Below are 23,310 nucleotides of genomic sequence, written 5' to 3' on the forward strand. Positions count from 1 at the left end.
TATGAGTGCATTTGCAATATTTGTTGTTGAGTAGGGTGGGTTTCTCGACAATTTCTGAATGAGCAGTAGATTCTTTTATGCGTTACTGTCTAAGGCATTATAAATAAGAATATTGCATTTTCTCTGGTATCTCAAGATCAGAACTGCAACCATAAATAAGACGGCCAGCAGTTGCTTTAATTCTTGCAGTTCTCCCTGTAAGTTGCAGAGACCAACTACTGTGCTGCTCACTGTTTAATTGGCCAGCCTGAAAGGTGTCCTGCACAAAGCTGTAGAGAGCACAGCGGATGTCTGTGTCTCAGGAGTAAGAGCTAAGTTTAGCAAATCCTCTCAGTGTGTTTCTCAATGACAGCACATGTTGGACGGTCTTGCAGAGAAACTCACGAATGCATAACCTTACATGCCAACATGCTGCAGACACACAGGCACTGCTCATAGCGTATGTGCTGTGACAGATACATGCGCACACAGTGTGCTTCCATGCATCTGGACACATGCACAGATTGTAAATAAGTGCAAATTCAGGGAATTGTTTCTCAGTGTATTTTCAAGTACTGATAATGATGACGTTACTAAATTTCAGCTACGAAAAAAAAGCAAACAAACGCCTATTTGCACAGCTACACTCATCTTTAAGATGGTCAGAGGTATTGAGCCTTAAGTTGGCAGAGATTCAGTAACTTGTCAAACTTTACTTGGGTGAAGAGAGCGAACAACAGGGTGGAGATTGTAACTGGGCTCTTTTGCTTTGAGAGACGCATTGAAGTAGCTCTTATTTCAAACTCCTGATTTGTGAGTCCATTTGAGTTTTGAGACAGACTCTAGAGTTTGATCGAGAGAAACATTTTCTTAAAATGATCTGTGAATTACAAAAAATAATAATAATAGCAATTTCTTTTTTGTCAGTGATAATGCCAATAGCATGATTATACGCTACACTATAACCAAAGGCGCCAATATTCTTACCTGTGACAGTCAAATAATACTATTTAAACATCAGAAAGTATCTTAACCCTCTCTGCCTCTGGTATCAACACAGCCTGAAGGTATGCCTTTTGTCATTTCTCCCAAGTACATCATTCTATTATTCAATTTTTTATGCCTGCCAGTGGAGCTGGGCGATATGACCAAAAATATTTATCACGATATACATTTGAAAATTTGCAATAACGATATAACTGACGATATAATTGACACTAGACAAAACACTTTACAACTCCACAACTTTATTAGTGCAAAAAAAAACCATCAATGTATTTTCACTTAAACAAGCAGCTGTTTTTTAAGTGCATTAAAGTTATATAAAAAGTTTACAGTGCAAATGCAAATTCCTTGCTGACAGTTTAACCAAAAGGCATTTCCAGTGGAAATTGGCCGACATATCCTCAGCATAACCACGTATAATATCCACAAAACTTAAAAAGAGGTTATACACACGTAATACGGTAATACTATGTTGAAGCACAGTACGTATCACTCCGCAGAGGCTCCTGCCTACGATAGCCATAATGCTCCGACAATCCATCAAGCGGTGCGGGTTCCTAGCTTAGCAAAGTCGTACTAAAACATTTGACAGATTTTCGTGCGCCGTGTACGACATAAAATTATTTCGAGGTCAGTAAACACAACCAGAATTCATACATAAGGCACACAGGATTATAGGGGGCACTGTCGATTTTCAGAAAAATCAAAGGATTGATTTTAAGTGTGCCGTATTTTCCAAAAAACACAATAATAACGACGGCCCGCTAGCATGCTCTACCAAAAATAGTGCTTTGTTGTTTATCTGACAGACGAAAGCCAAACCAGTTCCACACCACTGAAGTTTTACAAACCAATTGTGGTTCATCTGTTTCATTCAACGATTCGCTTTCTCCCTTCTTGTTCTCCGTCATCACCATGCTTTTTCTGCCATGTGCATATGAAAACAAAGGCCCTGCGCATTTTACCCATATTCTATCGTGATATTTTATTTTCTTATTGTTGCCCAACATTATACTGGTATTACTGTGAACGGTATGATATGGCCCAGTCCTAGCTGCCAGTCAGTTTGTTCCTGATAAGTTAATATAGGCTAACTATTTCATTTGCAATTGAAATAATTCTAAAGTACTTTATAATGACTGAAACAATGTGCAATAAAAATAATAATAATAAAATAATGATAATAACAATAACAATAACTTTATTTTTGGAGCAGTGTGTTTGAAAAAGTGCTCATACGTGTCAAAACGTATAAAAACACGAGCATATATCATACACTCCTTCCTGTCACACACTTCCACACATTAGATGTGAAAAACAGCCAAGAATATTGGGTGAAAGATTAAGAAAAACCTAGAAAAAAAAGAGTTATCAGCAAACAAAACACAGATTCAGCCACCTTGATAGGGTAGGAAGGCTCAATCTGTGTGCAGATGCAGCTACAACCTTAAAAATGTGGTGGCCAATGGTTATAAAATAAGAGCATGGAACAGTTAAAAGACCCATATTCAGAGAGGCTGATAGGTGGAATTGGGTCTCAGCAGGTTTACTGTATATTTGTTTGTAATTAATGAAAAATAAAAATGAATTTTGAATTTCACTGGAAGACAGTGATGTTAGTTTTTGTTAGCAGCCTACTTGGTATGTTCTGGACCAGATGAAGATGGGAGGACTGCTAAATGTGAAAAGTAAGTGAAAGTAGTCAAGAAAGCACTGGATGAGCTTTGAGATATGAGATTCAATTTAAATGCTGGTCAAAAGTACTCACAAGGTTCTTTGCAGATGGTTTTTGTGTCAAATTGTGTGATACAATTATTTAAACACAATTCATTTCCTAGTTGTAAATAGATTGTAAATATAACACAATTAAAGTTTACTTGAAATGGCAAAAAGTTAAATGATGCAGAAATACACATTTTCAATGCATATTGTGCAATTTATATTGTAGAAAAGCATGTTACATGTTTCACACAATATACTTTATAAATCAACTAGCTTTACTAAAAAAACAAAACAATAACTGCTTGGAACTAATGTTTTAGATGTCAATAATTACATAACTACCCGTGTTTTGAGAATAAATAGGTCAACAGTTGTCTGTCTTTTTTATTACAGCAATTTATTCTTAGAAGCATGAGGATGTGTTTTATATGGGAGTGATCGCTGCAGGTGCAAACACATAATAGAGTTCTAACGATCACATGGTAGTATAGGAAGTAGGTATGCATTAGGTGCTTAAAACCAGTTTAGTTTAGTTTGTTTTGCATAATTAGCAGCACTGAAATATACAGAACTCAGATTTAATTATTAACATTGCTGAAATTCTGCCTTTTATAAGATTGTACCAAAAGCACCTATTTCACATGTTGCTCTATCCAGTCTTGAAAGTTTGCAATTTGTGTGTGAACTGTGTAACTCGGTTGGTTGCAGTTGTTTTTCTCAAAAGATGTTGCTCTCTCTAAACCAAGCAGCTGCCAGCCTGCACTAGAGGCTCGGTGAGTATCCTCGTGACCTGACAAGACAGCCCTTGTGGATGAAAACACAGCTGGCATGGTTGTGATGCCTGGAATAACAATTGGGCAGGCGCTCTGAGGACTGGACGGTTTGCTAATGACACACAATGAATTGTCACTGATCGCTGTGGTATGTGCCCCTCCTTGAGCAAAATCTCTTTCACAATGAGTAACATCAGTCAGCTCAACAAGTTTTGTCAGGCTCAAGGTTGCAGAGTGGCCCAGGTGCCTCGGATTGCTTGGTAAAATCCACCTCGCGGTGTAAGCCTCCTGCGCAGTCACCTCCCCTCCTTGCGTTTTGGGTAGACACACAGGCAACACGCGCTCTCTGATCTTGGCCTTGTCTTTTAGCTTAAGCACAGCCACATCAGAGTCTGGTGAGGAGAAAAAATTTGGATGGACTACTATCTCTGAAACCTGCTGGGGCAGAAAGAGAAGATGAGGGAGAATTGGAAGTTAGACTACTGAGTTGCATGCCAAGTTTTGTTGTTTTTGGAATACACATCAAGATTAGATTATATGCATGCAAGATGTGCAGAACCAAAGAAAATATAGCTGCATTCCATGTAAGCTTTAAGTGCATATCAAATATCCACCTTATCCACTTTATACCTTTACAAACAAATATATATCCAAAAAATAACTTCAATTTAATTAAGACTGATTTTTCTTTTTCTTTTTTATCAACTGTTGTGCTGCAGAATTTATAAGCATTTCTGCACTTTATGACTTACAAAAAAAGAAAAAACTAATGTAAGACCACATATTTATGAGCACTGTTTGGTCATTTTCAGGCCAAATGGTGGCTTCTAGGTTTAATGTGGGGTGAAAGTGAGATGACCATTTGCCATATAACCTGACCTGCAAAGGATTTACTGATATAAAAAGGCATTAATGAATATTTTTTATTTGCATATTACATGCTCATCCATTTAGACTGCATTGTTTAGGCAAGTTTAAACAGTAAAAAGTTGTCATGCATATGGGACTTTACCCTCAGGTGGTGCTGGCTTTTCAACACATCCCTGGGTGTATGGTATTGCTTGCCTATGACAACCTTCACATGTTCAGGCTGAATGTGCTGCTGCTTGTTCTTGTCTACCACACACTGAGCCACCACCAGGACTCTATGCTGGGCGACAAGAGCTCCACTGCAGGCCAGGAACCAGAATGTGGACTCCTCTGAGGCCCCCTGCTGGTCTGTTATGATCCTTCCAGGGGACGTGTAGGTGCTCACAGTGTGATCAGGTGGTGAGCGGATATAAATGGCTGCGTGCCACGGCCACTGAGCGTCGGAGAGGTTGTGTCTGCTGAAAGCGTCAAATTTGCCACAAACTGTGACATCAGAGAGGACAAAGAACAGAAACGTATTAAATTTTACAGTGCAGATGTGAAAGTGGCTTTAAAATTAGAATCTAGCCCTTAAAAACAGACAGACAGGTAAGAATGATGATCAGTTGACTTCCAGAAATGTCAAAGAATTACTTCAAAATCAAAATAAGTCTGCGTAATTTTTTTCTTAATAAGATGTCACTGTGACCAAGATGATTCATTTAAAAGTGTCGTGACTCGTGTAACTGCAGAAGAGTCACAAAATTGCAATATAAATGTTACAGAATGAATCTAATATCTGCGGTAGGTTGCTTCTGAACTCAAACAGATCATCATTATTTCGTTTTAGTCAAACTACAATCTTTCAGGTGTAAGAGCTAAGTTCACACATCAATTTAGCTTACTTAAGAATATACTTCTGAAATTTGCTAACAACGCTGGAATGTATTGGTCAAGAAGAAAAATAAAGCCAAAAAGTGCAGTTCCTCAAATGACCACTTTAGGTTGGCTTTTTAAAAAACCCACCAAATTCCTACCATTTGTTTTTGGAATCATGTTATGAAGCCTCAAGATGAGTGTTTCCACCATCACCATCTTTGTTGCAAAAAAACTTGATATTATGAGGAAAGGCTAACGGGTAATGTGTGGTTAAAACTGGTTAACTATATGTAACTAACAGCCTGTCAGATGAGTCTATTCCTCACTTGTAGTCAGTGAAACTAATACTTTTTCTGTACACAGAAGTACAAAAGTACACATTTGTCTTGCATGCAAAAGATCCCTGGTTTGAGACCAGGAGGAGACACAGGCTAACATACTCCTGGTACTGTACCAGCCCAAAACCAGGATAAATCAGATTGTTGCTTCAGGAAGGGCACTCAGCATAAAAGCATGTGCAAAATCAAACATGTGGCTCCACCTGCTTTGGTGACCCTTTGCAGCTAAAAGTATCATCTCCATAAGCACGAGTTAGCTGGTATTTGTGTCTGTGCAATGTACCAATATGGTGTTTTATATTTCTCTGTTTTTTAAGAGAGATTTCACTTAACAAGCCAAGCGTAAACTTTTGCTGATCTCACCTGGTGAGCAGGAAACATAGTGCCCACTCCACCTTCCAGTCTTCAGACAGGTGCGTCGAGAGCTTCCTTTGTTTCGATAGAGAGGTGAAGCACACTTGTAGTCGATGCTAGTGTAAACTGGGTGAAAACCTCGAGGTATCTCAGCCAAAGAGGTGTCATCATTTTTCTCTCTGGACAATCCACCGGATGTTAGTGGAATAAAGCCAGCGGACAACAAATCATCCACGCTGTATCTGGATGAGAGGTGAGTCTGGTCTGAACGCTGTCTAAAAGAAAGAGATAGTTTGCCTTTAAAGCTCATCTTTTCAGTGTGATAAGCATTGTGAGTTTTTATACATATACATACATCTTGTTTATCTTTTATTTACCCATATACAGATTTGCTTATTCATTGTTTACAAACTGATATTTCCAATATTTTTTGAGCCTCCAAATTCTACCAATGTGCTCCCACTCATGTCCTTTCTTATTTTGTTTTAGAGCTAAATGACATTTCATTTTCAATGTGTGGATTTACTCAATCATAAAACCAAGAAGAGAATAACCTATGTTTGCTTCAAGTTCTACTAGTGCTTAGCATCTGGGACACAATAAGGGGCATAAATGACTTCTTCTTTCACATGCATGCTACATTGCTTTTTTTGAATATGCTGCACTTAAGTGCGCGATTCTGGTCTTTGAAGCACCCATGGCATGAATATGAGCAAAATTCAAAGATGTGTCAGGGCAATACACCAGATAGCTACATAAACTGCTGTCACTGCTATCAAATCAAAGAACAGGGAAGAGGAAAGTCTGACGGATTGTTCAGTTTTTTTCCTCACAAAGTAAAACCATCACAGCAATTTGTATAATGACAAAGTAACATAAAAAAATCCAAAATAATAACTTTAGGTGTGCAAAACTCATACATACACACATATAACATTACCTTAGCAATAGGTGTGGCTTCACAACACTTTGCCGTACAAGTTCAGAAACTCTGGGCTCTCGACAGACTGTGAAGGTAAATCAAGCAGGTGGCAACAATAAGTAGATGTGTATGTAAATGATTCTGCTTAAAAATATCAGGGACTTAAATACTGTAGTGACAAACACATAAGAATGTCTAATCTTTCTTTATAAACTTCCCAGTTTACAATATATTACAATGTAATACTCTATACTCTATTTTTTTTCCTCATGTAACAACGAGGAGGAAAAGCAGCTACAACCTAAATCTTTCTTCCTTTTTTTTTTTGAAAACTATTACCTCTAACACACTTTGGTGACCTGCTACTCCAGGATCCATTAGAGAGACAGGTACTCTGGTGGTTTCCACTTAAAATGTAGGAGGTTTTACAGAAAAACTCAATTGTCTCAGCACCTCCAGCTGAGTCAAGAGCAGGTCTGTGATATCCGTGGAGCAGTTTGGGTGGAGGAGCGCACCGGACCAGGCTTGTTGGACCTGTATGCAGTTGAGACAAAAGAGAGAAAAATGTATTTCCTAACTGTCAATAATAGTGTGCAAACACGATAACAGAACACAACAAGCACCATGGGAGGAGTTAAAACACACAAGAAAAACCTTTTACACATGAGGGAGCAGTGCCACTCCATGTGCCATTAGGTAGACAGGTCCTCTGCTGCATGCCAATCAGCCTGAAAGGTGGATGGCACCGGTAGTTTACCAATATGAGCTCCTCTTCTGGACCATATACAGGCAGCAGGTATCCATTCACTGGTTTGTCTGGTGCTGCGCATGCTACATTCTTGATGGCTGACACTGTAAAGAAATTTTCTGACTGTGATAAATGAAAGATAACACTGAATAACCAATAAACATAACATTTATAAGGGTGCACATTATTATATTGACATAATATAAACAGCTAAAGTAACTTATATCTATCGATAGATAGTATCTATCTGTGTAAATCTCTTAGACAGATAGATAGATAGATAGATAGATAGATAGATAGATAGATAGATAGATAGATAGATAGATAGATAGATAGTAGGGGTGCAACGATACTCGTATCGATATTGAACCGTTCGATACAGTGCTTTCGGTTCGGTACGCATGTATCGAACAATACAACATTTGTAATTTATTTTATCAACTTTCCTTCTGACAATGCTGTCTGTGTTGAGCGCTCAGTGAATCTGCGTTCGACTACTCCGCCTAGGCTGCACTGTCGAACGCAGATCCACTGAGCACTCAACACAGACAGCATCGTCAGAAGGAAGAGCGCAGGGCAAGCTAGCGAGACAGAAGTTAAGCTCTCCTTGCAACATGGCAAATTGAACCTTCCCCACCCTCATTCAGATCTGGCGTTTGGAATTATTTTGGTTTTCATGTGACGTATGACCCTGAAGGTAAGCGCGTCATGGACTAAAGTAAAACAGTATGTTGGATGTGCCACGCAATGCTCAATTACATGGGTGGGAACTAGTGTGTTAGCGCAGTTAGCTTGTTAACGTGTTGGCCGTCTAGCCCCACGCACGGGGCGATCAGGGGTAGCTCGTTAACGGAGATTTGCCGTGTTGTGGCGTTAACGTCATTTCAACGAGATTAACGCTGACAGCACTAGTGGGAACACAACGAATATGACTGCACATTTACGCCGACATCATCCTAGTGCAAAGACAAGTGGAAGCAGACAAAAACAACAAGCATGCATGCTACAAACTTTACCCGAGTCATTTAGACAGCCGTTAGCACATGATTCTCCTTATGGAGACCTGATATGTTTAATATTGTGGCGAGCTCAGACAAGGTGGAGACAGAGGTATCGTTTGGTCTTGCTTCCCGTGAGCTAGCTAGGGAGCACAGCCGTTTATTGACATCTGCAGAAGAACACTGCCGCTAGCTAACTGGGGTCCGTTCTTCGTACCTTGCTTACTACATCCAAGATCAAATGACACATCCAAGATCAAATCATCGTGCTAACTTTGAGCTCGCTATTCCGGTTCTCCGAACACACCTGTTGTTGACGATTAGTATAGCTGGATGAAGTAATGTGAGATCACTGGGTGGCTTAACAGGGGCTACGCATCGATAGTAGAAACATTGATCGGCAACCCTTTGATTGGTCGGCGAAAATGTCGAAGGAACGCGCTCAGCATTTTTCGGCAGCAGAGCAAGAACTCTTGATTGAGGGATTTCAGGAGTTTCAGTTTAATTAAAACGCAAGGGAACACTGCAAAGGCTGCAAAAGCAAGGAGAGAGGGCTGGCAGAAAGTTGCTGACAAATTAAACTCGTAATTTATTATTATTAATAATAATAATAATAATAATAATAATAATAATAATAATGGATTGGATTTATATAGCGCTTTTCAAGGCACCCAAAGCGCTTTACAATAACACTATTCATTCACTCTCACATTCACACACTGGTGGAAGCAGCTACGGTTGTAGCCACAGCTGCCCTGGGGCAGACTGACAGAAGCCAGGCTGCCATATCGCGCCATCGGCCCCTCTGGCCAACACCAGTAGGCGGTAGGGGAAATTTATTATATTATATTATATTATATTATATTATATCCTCTTTCACATTAGAGCCACGACAGGACCCACCAGAACATGGGAACAAGTAAACGTGAAATATAAGAATATCCTACAGAATGGTAATATTTATCACTTATATTGCTTTTAGTCTCTTGAAAAGAGACCCTGAAATAAACTGTTTGTTTGTTTATAACAGCAACCAAGAAAAGGGCAGAGCAAAAAAAGACAGGTGGTGGTCCTGCACCCCCTCGTCAACAAGTTGGTTAAGTAAATAATACCCTCACGGGAAAATCGATATCTCTCTATGAGCACACTGTCGCGCTGAGCTAAAGGATCCTGTCTATCCCGCAATATACGCTGAATTCTGAGAACTCTCCATATCAATCTTGCACCTTCCACAATGGGTGGCTCGCGTATACGGACAGGACATGGCTGCGACAGACTTCCCAAATCCACCTTCACTTTTATAGCCATGGTCTCTCATCCTGATTACACGAAGTAATTTACTATTACTACTCTAAAATATGAATTACATCTGTAATAATCAAATACATAAAATAGAATGATTAATAGTACATTTCCCTTTTTTTAGGAAATGACCTGTATGTATCTGTATGGAATCAATAAAAGAATCAAATACTGCATTATCTTTAGTTACATTGATACTATTTATTTATGGTAAAACAGTGGTAAAATATTGCTGTTGCTTTCGTATACATGAAGCGGACATACCTGAGTGGCCGCGATCTAATCCTGTTTACATAAAGTAAACCTGCTCCCGAGCAGGTTTATGCTTACGGATCTGTTGCTATGACAGCAAGTCCCGGATGAGCTTCGGAGAACCGAACGATCCAAGATCAGGCGAAATCGTCAACAATTAAATCCAGCTAACTTACTTAGCAAGGTACGAAGAACGGACCCCTGCTCAGCGCAGCAACCACACAACAACAACACACAGGGCGCCCTCTGACCCCGGAAGGACACACCGTCGCAGTGAGAGGGCGTCACCTGTCACTATGGCAAGATAAACAAAACATAACTGTACAAACAGAACCCCGAACAGCCCTGACCCGCTACATAGCCCCCACTTAAGGGGTCAGTCGTCCTTGACGACCCCATTACCCCACAAAAAGTCCTGCAAATGTCCAGGTGCCTTCTTTTGGCGCACTCGGGTCAGAACATGGGGTGCCACCATCATCCCACTTCTGACACCAATGTGGCGAGCTCAGACAACGAGGAGACGGAGGTGTCGTTTGGTCTTGCTTCCCGTGAGCTAGCCAGGGAGCACAGCCGTTTATTGACATCTGCAGAAGAACACTGCCGCTAGCTTACCACAAAACAGAAAAGTTAGGACAAATCAGACTATAAGGCAAAAAGAAAGTGCAGCTTTATGGTTTCTTGGACAAAAGAATTTCTGTGGCTGCAATATGACGAGCTAAATAACCAGGGCTGCACATAAGTGTTTGCAGGTGCGCATTCGCTGTCAAAATAAAATAAAAAATACGTGCACAAGATATGAAGTTGCAACGCGTGTTTGCATACATAAGATTTTCTGGAGGAGGACAGACATTTGTTTAGAACTCTTAAAGATGTCGAAGAAGCAAGCTCCTTTAAGCAATTACTTTGGTGTTCCTCCACCTCCAAACAAATGTCAGAAGGAGTCCGAACCACAAAAGAAGCGCGTATTCTCGGAAAAGTGGTTGCAGGAGGTGAGCTGGCTTCAAACAAATGATGAACGCACAGAGATGTGGTGCAGAATGTGCCGTGAAAATCCCACTCTAGCGGACAAAACAGGGCCTTTTAAATGGACGCAAACGCGCGTTGCAACTTCTTATCTGGTGCGCGTCTTTTATTTTGACAGCGAATGCGCACATGCGAACCACTTATGTGCACCCGTGTAAATAACATAATGTTCTGCCGGGTGTGTTGTTGGTTTTCTCTCGATTTCTGAGTCGACAAGCGCCTTTGTTACTGGGACCAGTCATTTTAAGAAAGGCCCCCATTAGAACCCATGAGAAATGCAAGAAATGCATTATTGCTCAGTCTGCAATATCTTTCCCAGAACAAACACCAATTGCAAATAACATACTAAAAATAAACCTGAAAAATCTGTTTAGAACAGCGTACTATGTTGCAAAGAGTGAACTACCACTGGCACAATTTAGCAGTCTTTGCAAACTTCAAAAAGCAAATGGCGTAGTTCTTGGTTCCACTTGCCTCTTACCCGTGACTTCAGTGGAAATTTCAAATTCAGGATCTGACACAGACTGATTCATGTCCTACACAGTTCTTACAAGTTCATAGAAATTTCTGTTCAATTAGAACCAAGTACAGTGGGGCAAAAAAGTATTTAGTCAGCCACCGATTGTGCAAGTTCCCCCACTTAAAATGAAGACAGAGGTCAGTAATTTGCACCAGAGGTACACTTCAACTGTGAGAGACAGAATGTGAAAAAAAAATCCATGAATTCACATGGTAGGATTTGTAAAGAATTTATTCGTAAATTAGGGTGGAAAATAAGTATTTGGTCACCTCAAACAAGGAAAATCTCTGGCTCTCACAGACCTGTAACGTCTTCTGTAAGAAGCTTTTCTGTCCCCCACTCGTTACCTGTATGAATGGCACCTGTTTGAACTCATCATCTGTATAAAAGACACCTGTCCACAGCCTCAAACAGTCAGACTCCAAACTCCGCCATGGCCAAGACCAAAGAGCTTTCGAAGGACACCAGGAAAAGTATTGTAGACCTGCACCAGACTGGGAAGAGTGAATCTACAATAGGCAAGCAGCTTGGTGTGAAAAAATCAACTGTGGGAGCAATCATCAAAAAATGGAAGACATACAAGACCACTGATAATCTCCCTCGATCTGGGGCTCCACGCAAGATCTCATCCCGTGGGGTCAAAATGATCATGAGAACGGTGAGCAAAGATCCCAGAACCACACGGGGGGACCTGGTGAATGACCTGCAGAGAGCTGGGACCAAAGTAACAAAGGTCACCATCAGTAACACACTACAACGGCAGGGAATCAAATCCCGCAGTGCCAGACGTGTTCCGCTGCTGAAGCCAGTGCATGTCCAGGCCCGTCTGAAGTTTGCCAGAGAGCACATGGATGATACAGCAGAGGATTGGGAGAATGTCATGTGGTCAGATGAAACCAAAGTAGAACTTTTTGGTATAAACTCAACTCGTCGTGTTTGGAGGAAGAAGAATACTGAGTTGCATCCCAAGAACACCATACCTACTGTGAAGCATGGGGGTGGAAACATCATGCTATGGGGCTGTTTTTCTGCCAAGGGGACAGGACGACTGATCCGTGTTAAGGACAGAATGAATGGGGCCATGTATCGTGAGATTTTGAGCCAAAACCTCCTTCCATCAGTGAGAACTTTGAAGATGAAACGAGGCTGGGTCTTCCAACATGACAATGATCCAAAACACACCGCCCGGGCAACAAAGGAGTGGCTCCGTAAGAAGCATTTGAAAGTCCTGGAGTGGCCTAGCCAGTCTCCAGACCTCAACCCCATAGAAAATCTGTGGCGGGAGTTGAAAGTCCGTGTTGCTCGGCGACAGCCCCAAAACATCACTGCTCTCGAGAAGATCTGCATGGAGGAATGTGCCAAAATACCAGCTACTGTGTGTGCAAACCTGGTAAAGACCTATAGTAAACGTTTGACCTCTGTTATTGCCAACAAAGGTTATGTTACAAAGTATTGAGTTGTATTTTTGTTATTGACCAAATACTTATTTTCCACCCTGATTTACGAATAAATTCTTTACAAATCCTACCATGTGAATTCATGGATTTTTTTTTCACATTCTGTCTCTCACAGTTGAAGTGTACCTCTGGTGCAAATTACTGACCTCTGTCATCATTTTAAGTGGGGGAACTTGCACAATCGGTGGCTGACTAAATACTTTTTTGCCCCACTGTATTTGAGTTGATGATTGTAATTTTTATACAATGTTGTAATTTGTTTTTCAACAATTTTTTGATTAATGTTTTGTTTCCTTTACAATATTGTACTTTAATGTATTATATTGTAAAGGAAACAAAACAGGAAACAAAACATCAATCAAAAAATTGCTCTCTTTTTTATTCGGGCTACTTAAATTTATTTTGGGCTACCAAAAACTGAAGAGTCCCTGCCCGAAGGGCTACCAGGGATTTTGAAATTTTGAGAGCCCTGAGATATATTTATTTTTTTAATTACTTTTGTTTCAGCAACATTAAATTTAAAAACTGTACTTTTGAGTTAAAATATATATATTTATAATTTTAATAAATGACAAATTAAAAAGGCATGAACATTTTTTTTGTATCGAAAAAATATCGAACCGTGACACCAAAGTATCGAACCGAACCGTGAATTTTGTGTAGCGTTGCACCCCTAATAGATATAAAGATAGATCTTGTAGGACTATGAAGCTCAATGTTGCACTAGAGATTATTACTAATAATAGGGCATCTTCTGCATACATGAAAAAAAATCTTAAATCATTCTCTGGATACGTCCCTCTATTTTTTTTCCAACAGAATTATTACTGAAGACTGCCATAACTCTCATTCATGCCGTGGTGCTTTGATATGTTGGGATTAGGAAACCACAGTTGATGCCCAATGAGGGAAAAGACTGTATAAATGGGACTGAAGTTAGATGCATGATTTGCTTTAAAGGCGGTAAATGGGGCAGAGAGGAGCAGGTATGATAAATCTGTGTCATTGACTGTCCGTCTCACATCACTGCCCTATGAAGGAGGCTGCACAGACACAGATGAAGAGTGAAAGTAAAGGTACGTCGACGAAATGTGCTGCATAGAAACAAAATACATGAATAGTGCCATGTATTTGTTATATGTATATCATAAAACAGACGCTATCAGTCCTAACAGCTTTGTACAGGTCTGCTGTAACTCTTCCCTCTAATTATAATAAAAAATGCTTTTTCTCTAATTTGTTAACTGCCTGTGTGCACACTGAGCCTAACACATTTGTATTGTTTGTTTTGTATGTGGATTACATAGAGGAAAAAAACCCTTCACACAGAGCATACGCTGACTCATATACCGTGATAACAAAATAAAAGGCCACGTATCGTAATGTAATGTAATCCAATATAAATCCAGTCTGCCTCCATGGACAGGCTTTAAAACATTATTGTGACCAATTGTATTACGCTGCATTATAATGTTAAGTGTTTGTGTTATATTGTCTGTCCTGCGGCAGTGTGTATGCATTCACATTGCTTATGATTAATACCTACCTGAAATTTTCTGAAATGTAAGAACAAAGCCATCAAAGTTATTATAGCCATCAGAGGTGAAGAGAATGTGTAGGAAGTTCCCGGAGCTTTTTATTGGAGGAGGTAACTGATCCCCACAAAACCGACCAATCACAGGAGAAGTCAGGCTGTCACCATCACGGACCTCGACGTAATCGTAATGACAGCTGTGGTCAGACTCCAAACTCAGCAGTGAAAATCTGCAGCAAAACAATACAGAAATGATGTTTGTCACCTGATGTGAGTTAATCCCCATGCCAAGTCTGATGTATAGCACGTTAACAGGACAGATATAAAGCGGGATGAATGAGTTATACTAGTTAATGGCAATCCAAAGTATAGATTTGAAAGAAATTTCTATATCTTATGTTAATGTTCTACTATGTATTTTTACTGAAAAGTACATTATTTTCCCAAACAAACAAAATGATACCATTTGTTTTGTAACTGTTACCCTGCTTTGAACCCAAGAATGTCCTCACTCTAAAGTACGCTCATCTCCAGCTCTTTTATTATTCCAACACAGTCAATTGCAACCGCCAGATTGCTTGACTCTCTCCTGTATCATCTGCAGCTCAGCAGTTCTTTATTACCTGAGGTCACATTGATCCCTTCTGAGCCTTTCAAATAGAGACTTAACTAAATCTTTTCTCTTTGATCAAATCATGTGCCTTCAGTGTTGAATGATTTTCATATCAGATCTTTGGAAAAGTTACCTACCTGAGCTGGATACTGCTTCCCCTCTCCATTTGCACTATCCATTCACATCGAGCATTTGTTGGGTAACTCTCCAGGGCTATGTGACCCTGAGCTCGCTGAATGATGCCTCCACATGCTACCAACAAGAGAACTATAATTACTTATACTTATACCCATTAAATGTGTACTTATCTCAGTGGCACTGAGCATTTTGACTGTTGCAAGCTAAGCCCCATAATTTGACATGCTGTGTAAGAGGGCAGATAATACCAAAAAAAAAAAGGAAAAAGAAATATACATATATGTGCGTGTGTGTGTGCGGGGGGGATTCGGATGGTTCTGATTATCATCATCATGCTGCTATTAATGCTGTTAAGAAAAAGAAAGACGAGATACTAAAGCCATGTTGAATTGATGTTGACCAGTCTTCGCTAAGGGAATGGGGTTGTTTAGAATTTTAAAAAAATATCCCAGAATAAGATCATTCAGTCTATTCAAGGAGTTGGTCAGCCTGTGTAGAACATTCTGTAAAAAGCCTGTGTAAGAGAGAGATTGCCCAATGTCCAAATGTCTTCTTTTGTGTAACTCAGAATGTTAGAACATGACAGAATAACACCTGAGTGGCAATTTCCCCAACGCCATTAAATGTAGAGAATGGAAAAAGTACCATGTGAGAGAATAGGAGTGGCAACTAAGTAAACTTTTTTACTTTGCACTAATATCAGCTTCATGTTGCACTGAGTCTCACACTACAGTTGGTCTAAATTATTACGTGGTGGTTGTTGTTGTATCTGTATCTGTAGTTGTGTATATATATATATTTTTTAAAGTAGTATTCATCCATCTTTTTATTCTTTTTGTGAACTTGAGCTCTAAGTAGACACTAGGCTGCATACAGTTGTAGGCAAACCAATAAAAAGCACTGTCGCCACCAAATGTCCATAATGTGTATTGCAACGAAGGTTGTGTCATTTTGAAAATTCTTAACCATAGATCTGATTATTAAACAGCTTTTCCCGTATATCCTTTGCTGCATACATGAACTGTACATACTTTGGAGATGCTAAAGATATTTATTTTACATTAAATGGTGGTGATGTTTCCTCTTGATGTTTTCTTCCCTTTACACAACACTCTGAGCCACAGGATGTCATAGGGTACCAGCATCTCAGACAAAAACAAAGGTTCTTATGTTCCTTGGAGACATGTATTAAGTAATTTAATTAATTTAATAAAGTAGTTTACTAAAAGGACAAGGTCTCAAGGTTATTAGCCCTGCGACAGACTGGCGACCTGTCCAGGGTGTACCCCGCCTCTCGTCCTATGACAACTTGGATAGACTGCAGCACCCTAACGCCTCCTCACCGCAACCCTGATAAGGATAAGCGGATAAGAATGGATGCATGGATGGATGGATGGACGCCTGTTATTCAGTCATAAGTCACTTTTACATTTTTTGTTTTACCTGCCTTTCAGCAGAATTGTTGCATTTGTGGCAACGAGCACTGTCAGCATCAACTCTAATGAATTGTAACTAAGGCCAGGGTCTGTCAGTGTGTGTGTGTGTGTGTGTGTGTGTGTGTGTGTGTGTGTGTGTGTGTGTGTGTGTGTGTGTGTGTGTGTGTGTGTGTGCTGCACAGTGCTATTCAGCATCCTGTACACAGCTTCTTCCACAAAAACTGGGCTCTGAGTAACAAAAAAGGAGAATTGAGGATTGTTTTCATCTTAGTCCAAAGAAGAAATAGAAGCGGTGAGATGAAATATCATTATGCACATGTTTCTGCTTGGCATTATTCGCAGAGCAGCTGTCTGTCTCTTAATATGATTGCATGTATTTGTACTTCTGTTGTAGTAAATAGTGTTAGCTACTTATCATGTATGCAGGGGGATGAATAATAGGACTTCTCTGCCTCACTGTTCCATGTAAATGTCAGATCATGAATATGATTTACTGGGTTAGTGCTCATAACTGGTATCCTGGTGCACATCTTATCACAGTCACAGAGAATGGAGCCCTTTGGCCAATAAAGAAAATAATTAAGTCAGTTTGTGTCTTAGTTATTTCTTTATTGGTTGTGATAGTTCTTTTTAGTATTTTTAGAGTTATTTGAATGAATTTATGTAAAGTCTTCAGGTATGTATACAGTTTGTATGCAGTGTATTCAACTGAGCACTGCAAACAAGCCGGATGGTCCCACTCTTCTTTAACCCAGAGGATAACAGCGTCCATGTTTTCCTAAAAGAATCTCAAATTTAGATTCATCTGACCACAGAACAGTTTTCCACTGTGTCTGTGAAGTTTTCCACTGTCTATTTTAAATGTGCTTTGATTCAGAGAAGCTGGGATCATCTTCACATATGTCTTTAACCTGTATCTGCAGTTGGCACAGTGAACTTTGATTTCCGGAAGTGTTCCTGTTGTGTGTTTTTAATGCACTACTGCTGGGGGCCAGAAGATCACAGGCATGCAATATTAACTTCTTGATCTTATATCTTATGCACAAAGATTTCTCCAGATTCCCTGAATCTTTGAATGGGATCTTCTGACTCTTTACAATTTTACAATGAGCAACATTATTTTGAAATTGTTCCAAAATTTGCAGATTAAAGTTTTTGCAGACTGGTGAACCTCTGCCCATTTCAACTTCTGAGAAACTCTGCCTCTTTAAGATGCCCTTTTTATACAGATAAGTATAAAAAAGTGAGAGTACAGACTCTGTCAGGGATGCTGTCTTCATACAGAGTCATGTTACTGACCTGTAGACAATTAAACTAACTAATTATATAGCACGTCTCCAAGTATTTCTTTTTAGAACCAGTTACTTTTCCAGCCTTTTGTGGCCCCATCCCAACATTTCAAAATGTGCTAATCACTTTTGTGAAATAATAACTCATCAAAGTTTAAATATTTGATGTCTTCTATCGTGAATAAAGTGTGGATTCATGAGAGGACACATTATTGCATTCTGTTTTGATTTACATTTTACATAGCATCCCAATATTTTTGACTAAATATAAGACACTACACTGGCAAATGTGACATAAAATGAAAATCCCTTAGAGAAAAACAACCTGGGATTGTAAAAAAAGATCAGCACTGCACTTATCTGTTCATTTTCACTTCATAATGTAGGCTTTGCATGATCTCTGTTTTCCTATCAGCAATCACATTTAAGAATATGATTCATAATATTAGACATTTCTGTAGCTTGGTCAGGCCTCACAGGAATACTTCATTAAAGCACTTACTCACTTTTACAATCCCCTCCACTCCAGCCTTGACGGCACTCAGTACAATACTTCCCATTCACGAAGAAGTCATCATTAGCTCTCCATGTTCCATTGTTGCAGGTTTTACAATTCTCAAATAGACTGCAGCCTGGAGAGAGACAACGGCAGAGCAAAAAGTAATAATCGAAAACATTTTTTAAGATAAATTGGAACTCCTAGTCATTTGCAGTATACCACAACAGCTCTGATATTTTTTCACAACAATATATCATGTAATATGTTTTGTTTAGAAAAAACAGAAAAGGACAAGAATTTACCTGGATGAACAATACAGGGGTCACATTCATCCAGGACATTGCGGCAGCAGGGAACAGTGTAGCCTACCCTTGTGCCTTTTGATGGACACCGACACTGGATCAGGTGGTACTCACAACACGGGCGACACATCACGTTCCACTGAGAGCTCGGGCAGTTGTCTCCCCTCAGGGCTGTGAAGGAAAAGGAAAATATTTAGATTTTAAATCTAAGAGCTGCCAGTGGAAACCTCAGCATAAGTAAAATAAGTAATCGTAAATTATGTGTTTGTGATTGTAGAAAAATAGTCAACAGTACCAACAAGTCCCTTTCAAATATCGTCTGATGAGGCAGATCAAACTTCCAAGAACATATCACATGACGGAATGGCACCATATTGATCTTTTACAGCAGGTAAAAAACATCAAAATCAAACAGGGCTATACGAGTATACAGTGTGTGTACACCAAATCTCAGTTTGCCCTTGTTTAACCTCCTAGGACCTGGCATCCACATATGTGGCCATCACATTTTGACCAAAATACTAAATTTTGCTCTACAAGGGCCTGATATCCACTTACGAGGACATTATACTGCTACTGTTCTATCGAAATTTTAAACAAATATCCTCATATGTGGCTCTCATTTTTCTTAGAAACAAAAATTAGGTAAAAAAAAATAGGTAATTTTGTTTTTACATTCATCGATATGCCCAAAGATCAAAGAGAAATTAAAAATGCATGCTGTGGAAGAGTTTGGGTCTTAGGAGGTTAAACCTAGTGTCACATTGATGCTGATCACATTGAGCAGCTTGAGAACGATCCAAATACATCCCAAAATCCAATTTATGATGCTTCATTTGGAGCACTAATGAATATACCTGCTGTGTAATGGTAGTTTTCTCTCAAACAGAAAACTGCAGTCAATCAGTGAACATGTTTCTCAGGTTATAGCTCCCAAAGGGCAACAAACAATTACAGCTTTCCCAGGTTTAATTCTACTCACAAAGGCAAATGAATTCAACTGTAAAAGTATCCCAGCTTTAGTCACTGGTATGCCTGATATCTGTATCTGTGTACGTTTTACTCTTGTTTCAGTAAGCCACACTGAGTGCATAGCATGAAGTGACTGAAGTCTCAGATGAGCAGAAGAAGTGACTCATAGTTATAAAATAACTCCACAATTAGTCAGCAACTCAGTCAGCTGGCTTATTTCTTGTTAAAACTTTTTTTTTCCCATAAAGACACAAAAGTTCACAAAGACGGTCTCATTGGAATTTCAGAATCAGAATATAATGTATTTTACTTACCGTGTGTCCAGCCCATTAGACACAAACTGAGATTTAGGAAGAGGTGGAAGATTAGGGGGACGCTCTTTGTGAGGAAAGGAAGCATGGTGGCTGCCAAACAACAAGAAACCTCCCGAGAAACTCCAAGAAAGGAGCAAAAGCTTGATGATATCCACAGTATCCTGGTCTGTCTGAAGTGTAACTGGCTATAGACGATTCATTTTCCTGTGTTAGCACGGTGGACGGAAATCTTTAACCCATTCCTTCCGTTGTGCTCTCATCTTGTGAAAGATTGCATTTGGTCTGAAGTTGTGCACAACTGTACTGGGTCTGCAAGCAGTTCCTGTTCCTCTCCTCTTGTTATGAGTCCGGTGTGTGCGCTGAGTAAGAATGGAAAAATATTGGCAAAGGTAGTGGAAAGTGCATTTAGTGGGAATAAAAAGACGATAATGAGAAGAACAGCGGAAAGTGATGAAGAAAGTGCAGGCAAAAAATATCCATCAAGTCCAGTGAGGAAGGTTTTTAAGGGAATCTTTCTGAAGCTGCAAGTTAGACACTCAAAACCAGTTGTTTTTGCACAGAAACACTTCATGATACAATTGCAGATTTTCATGTGCATCGACCCAAATGCGTTTACTGATAGTTCATCATGCACCAGCTGTCATACTAGACGTGACAGCTTCACAACATCTTGGAAAACGAATAACAGATGTACTCTCTAAAGTTGTTATGAAATGTTTATGTGCCTGAAGCTATGAGGCTGACAGCTCATCACCGCCTACTTTATGTCCAAGGTTTCTTTTCCATCGCCTAAGCTTTTAGTATTTCCATATTTAAGTATCTGTTTTCATGCTTTCCCTTACAAGCAGGGCGTGAACAGACAATTTGAGACTTTAAAAGACATGAGGTAAACTTGTTGTGATACCTAATATTCTAGATATTACAACAAATTTAACATTGCTATTAAATTCTTTTTGTTCTTTTTTCTTTTTTTTCTAAACGAGTTAGAGCATTGAAATTATTCATCTTGAAGATGTGGATGGTGTTGCCTTTCACTTCTTTTATTTTATAAATAACAATAACAAAAAAACATGGTTTCATCACATATGTTGATATTAAGTTGATCTACAGTACTTTGCATAGATTTTACATGTCATGTTTGAATGTTTTATGTTCCTTTTAGTCGCTGTAATGGTTTTTGTATAGTTGTCTGTGGGACTTTTCTGTTGTTTTTTGTTAAAACGTTAAATAGACTGGCCTAAGAAAAGCTCAGGAGAGATAGCATTGGAAACTTTTAAAATTAAAAATAAGTAAACTACGCTTTTATTTTTGAAAATCTAACTCACTGAGGGGTTTTATTTTGAAAATCTGATCCATTTCGGATGATCAAATTTATTTTCTAAAGTTAACTTCGGGTTTTCTAGCTTTACAATTTCACACCATTAAAGCAAACAGTTAACATTTAATATGTAATTTGAGTCTTTTATTTTGTAATTCTGAACATCCTGTAAGTATGCCTCAGCTTTTAGTCTTAAAAATAGAAATGTGGTAAATTGACACATACTTACACAGGACGTTTCTGCTCTAAATCAGTGTTCAAAGTGCGTTGTACTTCTAACATGATTCACCGAATTGCTTACATTCATAATTTTTTTTTTCTATGCCCAAGCGATTTTATCTAACATTCACACAGTCGTAAGTCGTAAAATGGCTGCGCGTCAGGCAGATTTGGACCCAGACTCAGGACCCCTGACACAAGGAATTAACTTCAAACTCAGCTATAGTCCTGGAAAATCATAGGAAACAACCCAAAACATACACAGAGCAGGGAATTAGCAGAACAAACTGAAAACCTGAAACCATGTCACATAACCACGAGGGAGGACACAACAAAGGGAAATGCACAATTCAGACAATAAATACACACCAGATACCGAGTACAGGAAACAGGTGAGAGACGAGCTAACACTAATCACAGAGGATGAGGCAAGGAAGTAGAACTAAATACAAAGTGAGATTGACAGAAGAAATTACTGGTACAGAGACAGAAAATCAAACAGGAACATTGGGAGTAGCTCAGTTCAGTATCTGGACCAAGACATGCAGAACAGAGGAGCTGGAGATCCAAACACCAACCTTTCAATTGGTAGCCGACCAGCTCTGCTTTCTGAGCTCTAAACTGAAGGCTTTTGTTTTTAAAATCTCACTCATTTTAAAATAAACTGGTGGCTTTTAATTTGAAAGTTTGAAAGGCTGCTGCTCCCTATTGTCACTGTTTTCTATCGTTCATCAGCATATCTGTGTATAAGGCAGACATGGGAAGCTTTAAAGTGTAAATATCAGCTTAAATACTTGGAGTTGTGATGATTTGCCTTTAAACTGAAATATATCAACTAAAGTTAGATAACTTACTCAAAAATATAAGCATTTCTGTTTCCCACACATTATGTCTAACCTCAAACTTGCAGCCAGTCAGGGATGCTGGCAGGCTGGAGAATAAATAACTTTAAATTGGCTGAAATGTGTCAAAGTCCATTTCAAGCAGCTCCATGTATATCAGTTATTTTGAAGATCTAAGGCTTTAACAACTGGTTTGGCTTCACATACAGTATATGCTGAGATTTGAAATGTCTGAGACTCTGTGGTGTCAAGGTTATCATGGATGACACATCCAATATTTAATGTTGCAGGTTGTATATATCGTTAATGTATTATATTAATTTTCATAGAAGTGTTTAAAAAGAGAATGAGCTGGAAATACACGTATATCCAAATAAGCTACACAGGGCTATTGTCTCTATAAATGTGATTATATTTAGCTTAATGAATCAGGGCTTTCTCTTATAGATACATTTGCACGACTTGATGCACTTGTGCACAGTTTGGTCCAGTCAGCAAAAAGTTTGTCAACATTAACATTTAGTGAATTAAACTCATGCTGATTCTTATTAGTTCTACGAGAAGGCTGCCACACAGCCAACTCACAACAAGTTTGACAAGCTTAAATTTCTTGACAGTAGGAGTTATTCGATAAAATCCAGTTCATCTTGTTGCAAAAGCAATGTAATGAATCTTTATTTTTATTCTTGAACATATTTCCAGTCTTACCTAGC

At 39.1% G+C, this 23,310-nt stretch overlaps 1 protein-coding gene across 1 annotated transcript; it reads right to left on the reverse strand.

Annotated features, from left to right (window-relative positions):
• Positions 1–2,168: 2,168 nt before the first annotated feature.
• pamr1a (peptidase domain containing associated with muscle regeneration 1a) lies at positions 2,169–20,565 on the reverse strand. The gene is made up of 11 exons (XM_004558079.2): positions 20,219–20,565; positions 18,933–19,103; positions 18,638–18,763; positions 15,406–15,520; positions 14,668–14,885; positions 7,476–7,673; positions 7,161–7,355; positions 6,840–6,906; positions 5,909–6,174; positions 4,492–4,832; positions 2,169–3,914 (listed from the first exon to the last, which is right to left on the reverse strand). Exons 1-11 carry the CDS (start codon positions 20,301–20,303, stop codon positions 3,339–3,341), a joined length of 2,358 nt encoding a protein of 785 aa, XP_004558136.1. The 5' UTR covers positions 20,304–20,565; the 3' UTR covers positions 2,169–3,338.
• Between the last annotated feature and the right edge of the window lie 2,745 nt (positions 20,566–23,310).

The sequence above is a fragment of the Maylandia zebra genome, linkage group LG1, assembly GCF_041146795.1.
Source record: "Maylandia zebra isolate NMK-2024a linkage group LG1, Mzebra_GT3a, whole genome shotgun sequence".
In the NCBI taxonomy this organism is placed as follows: Eukaryota; Metazoa; Chordata; class Actinopteri; order Cichliformes; family Cichlidae; genus Maylandia; species Maylandia zebra.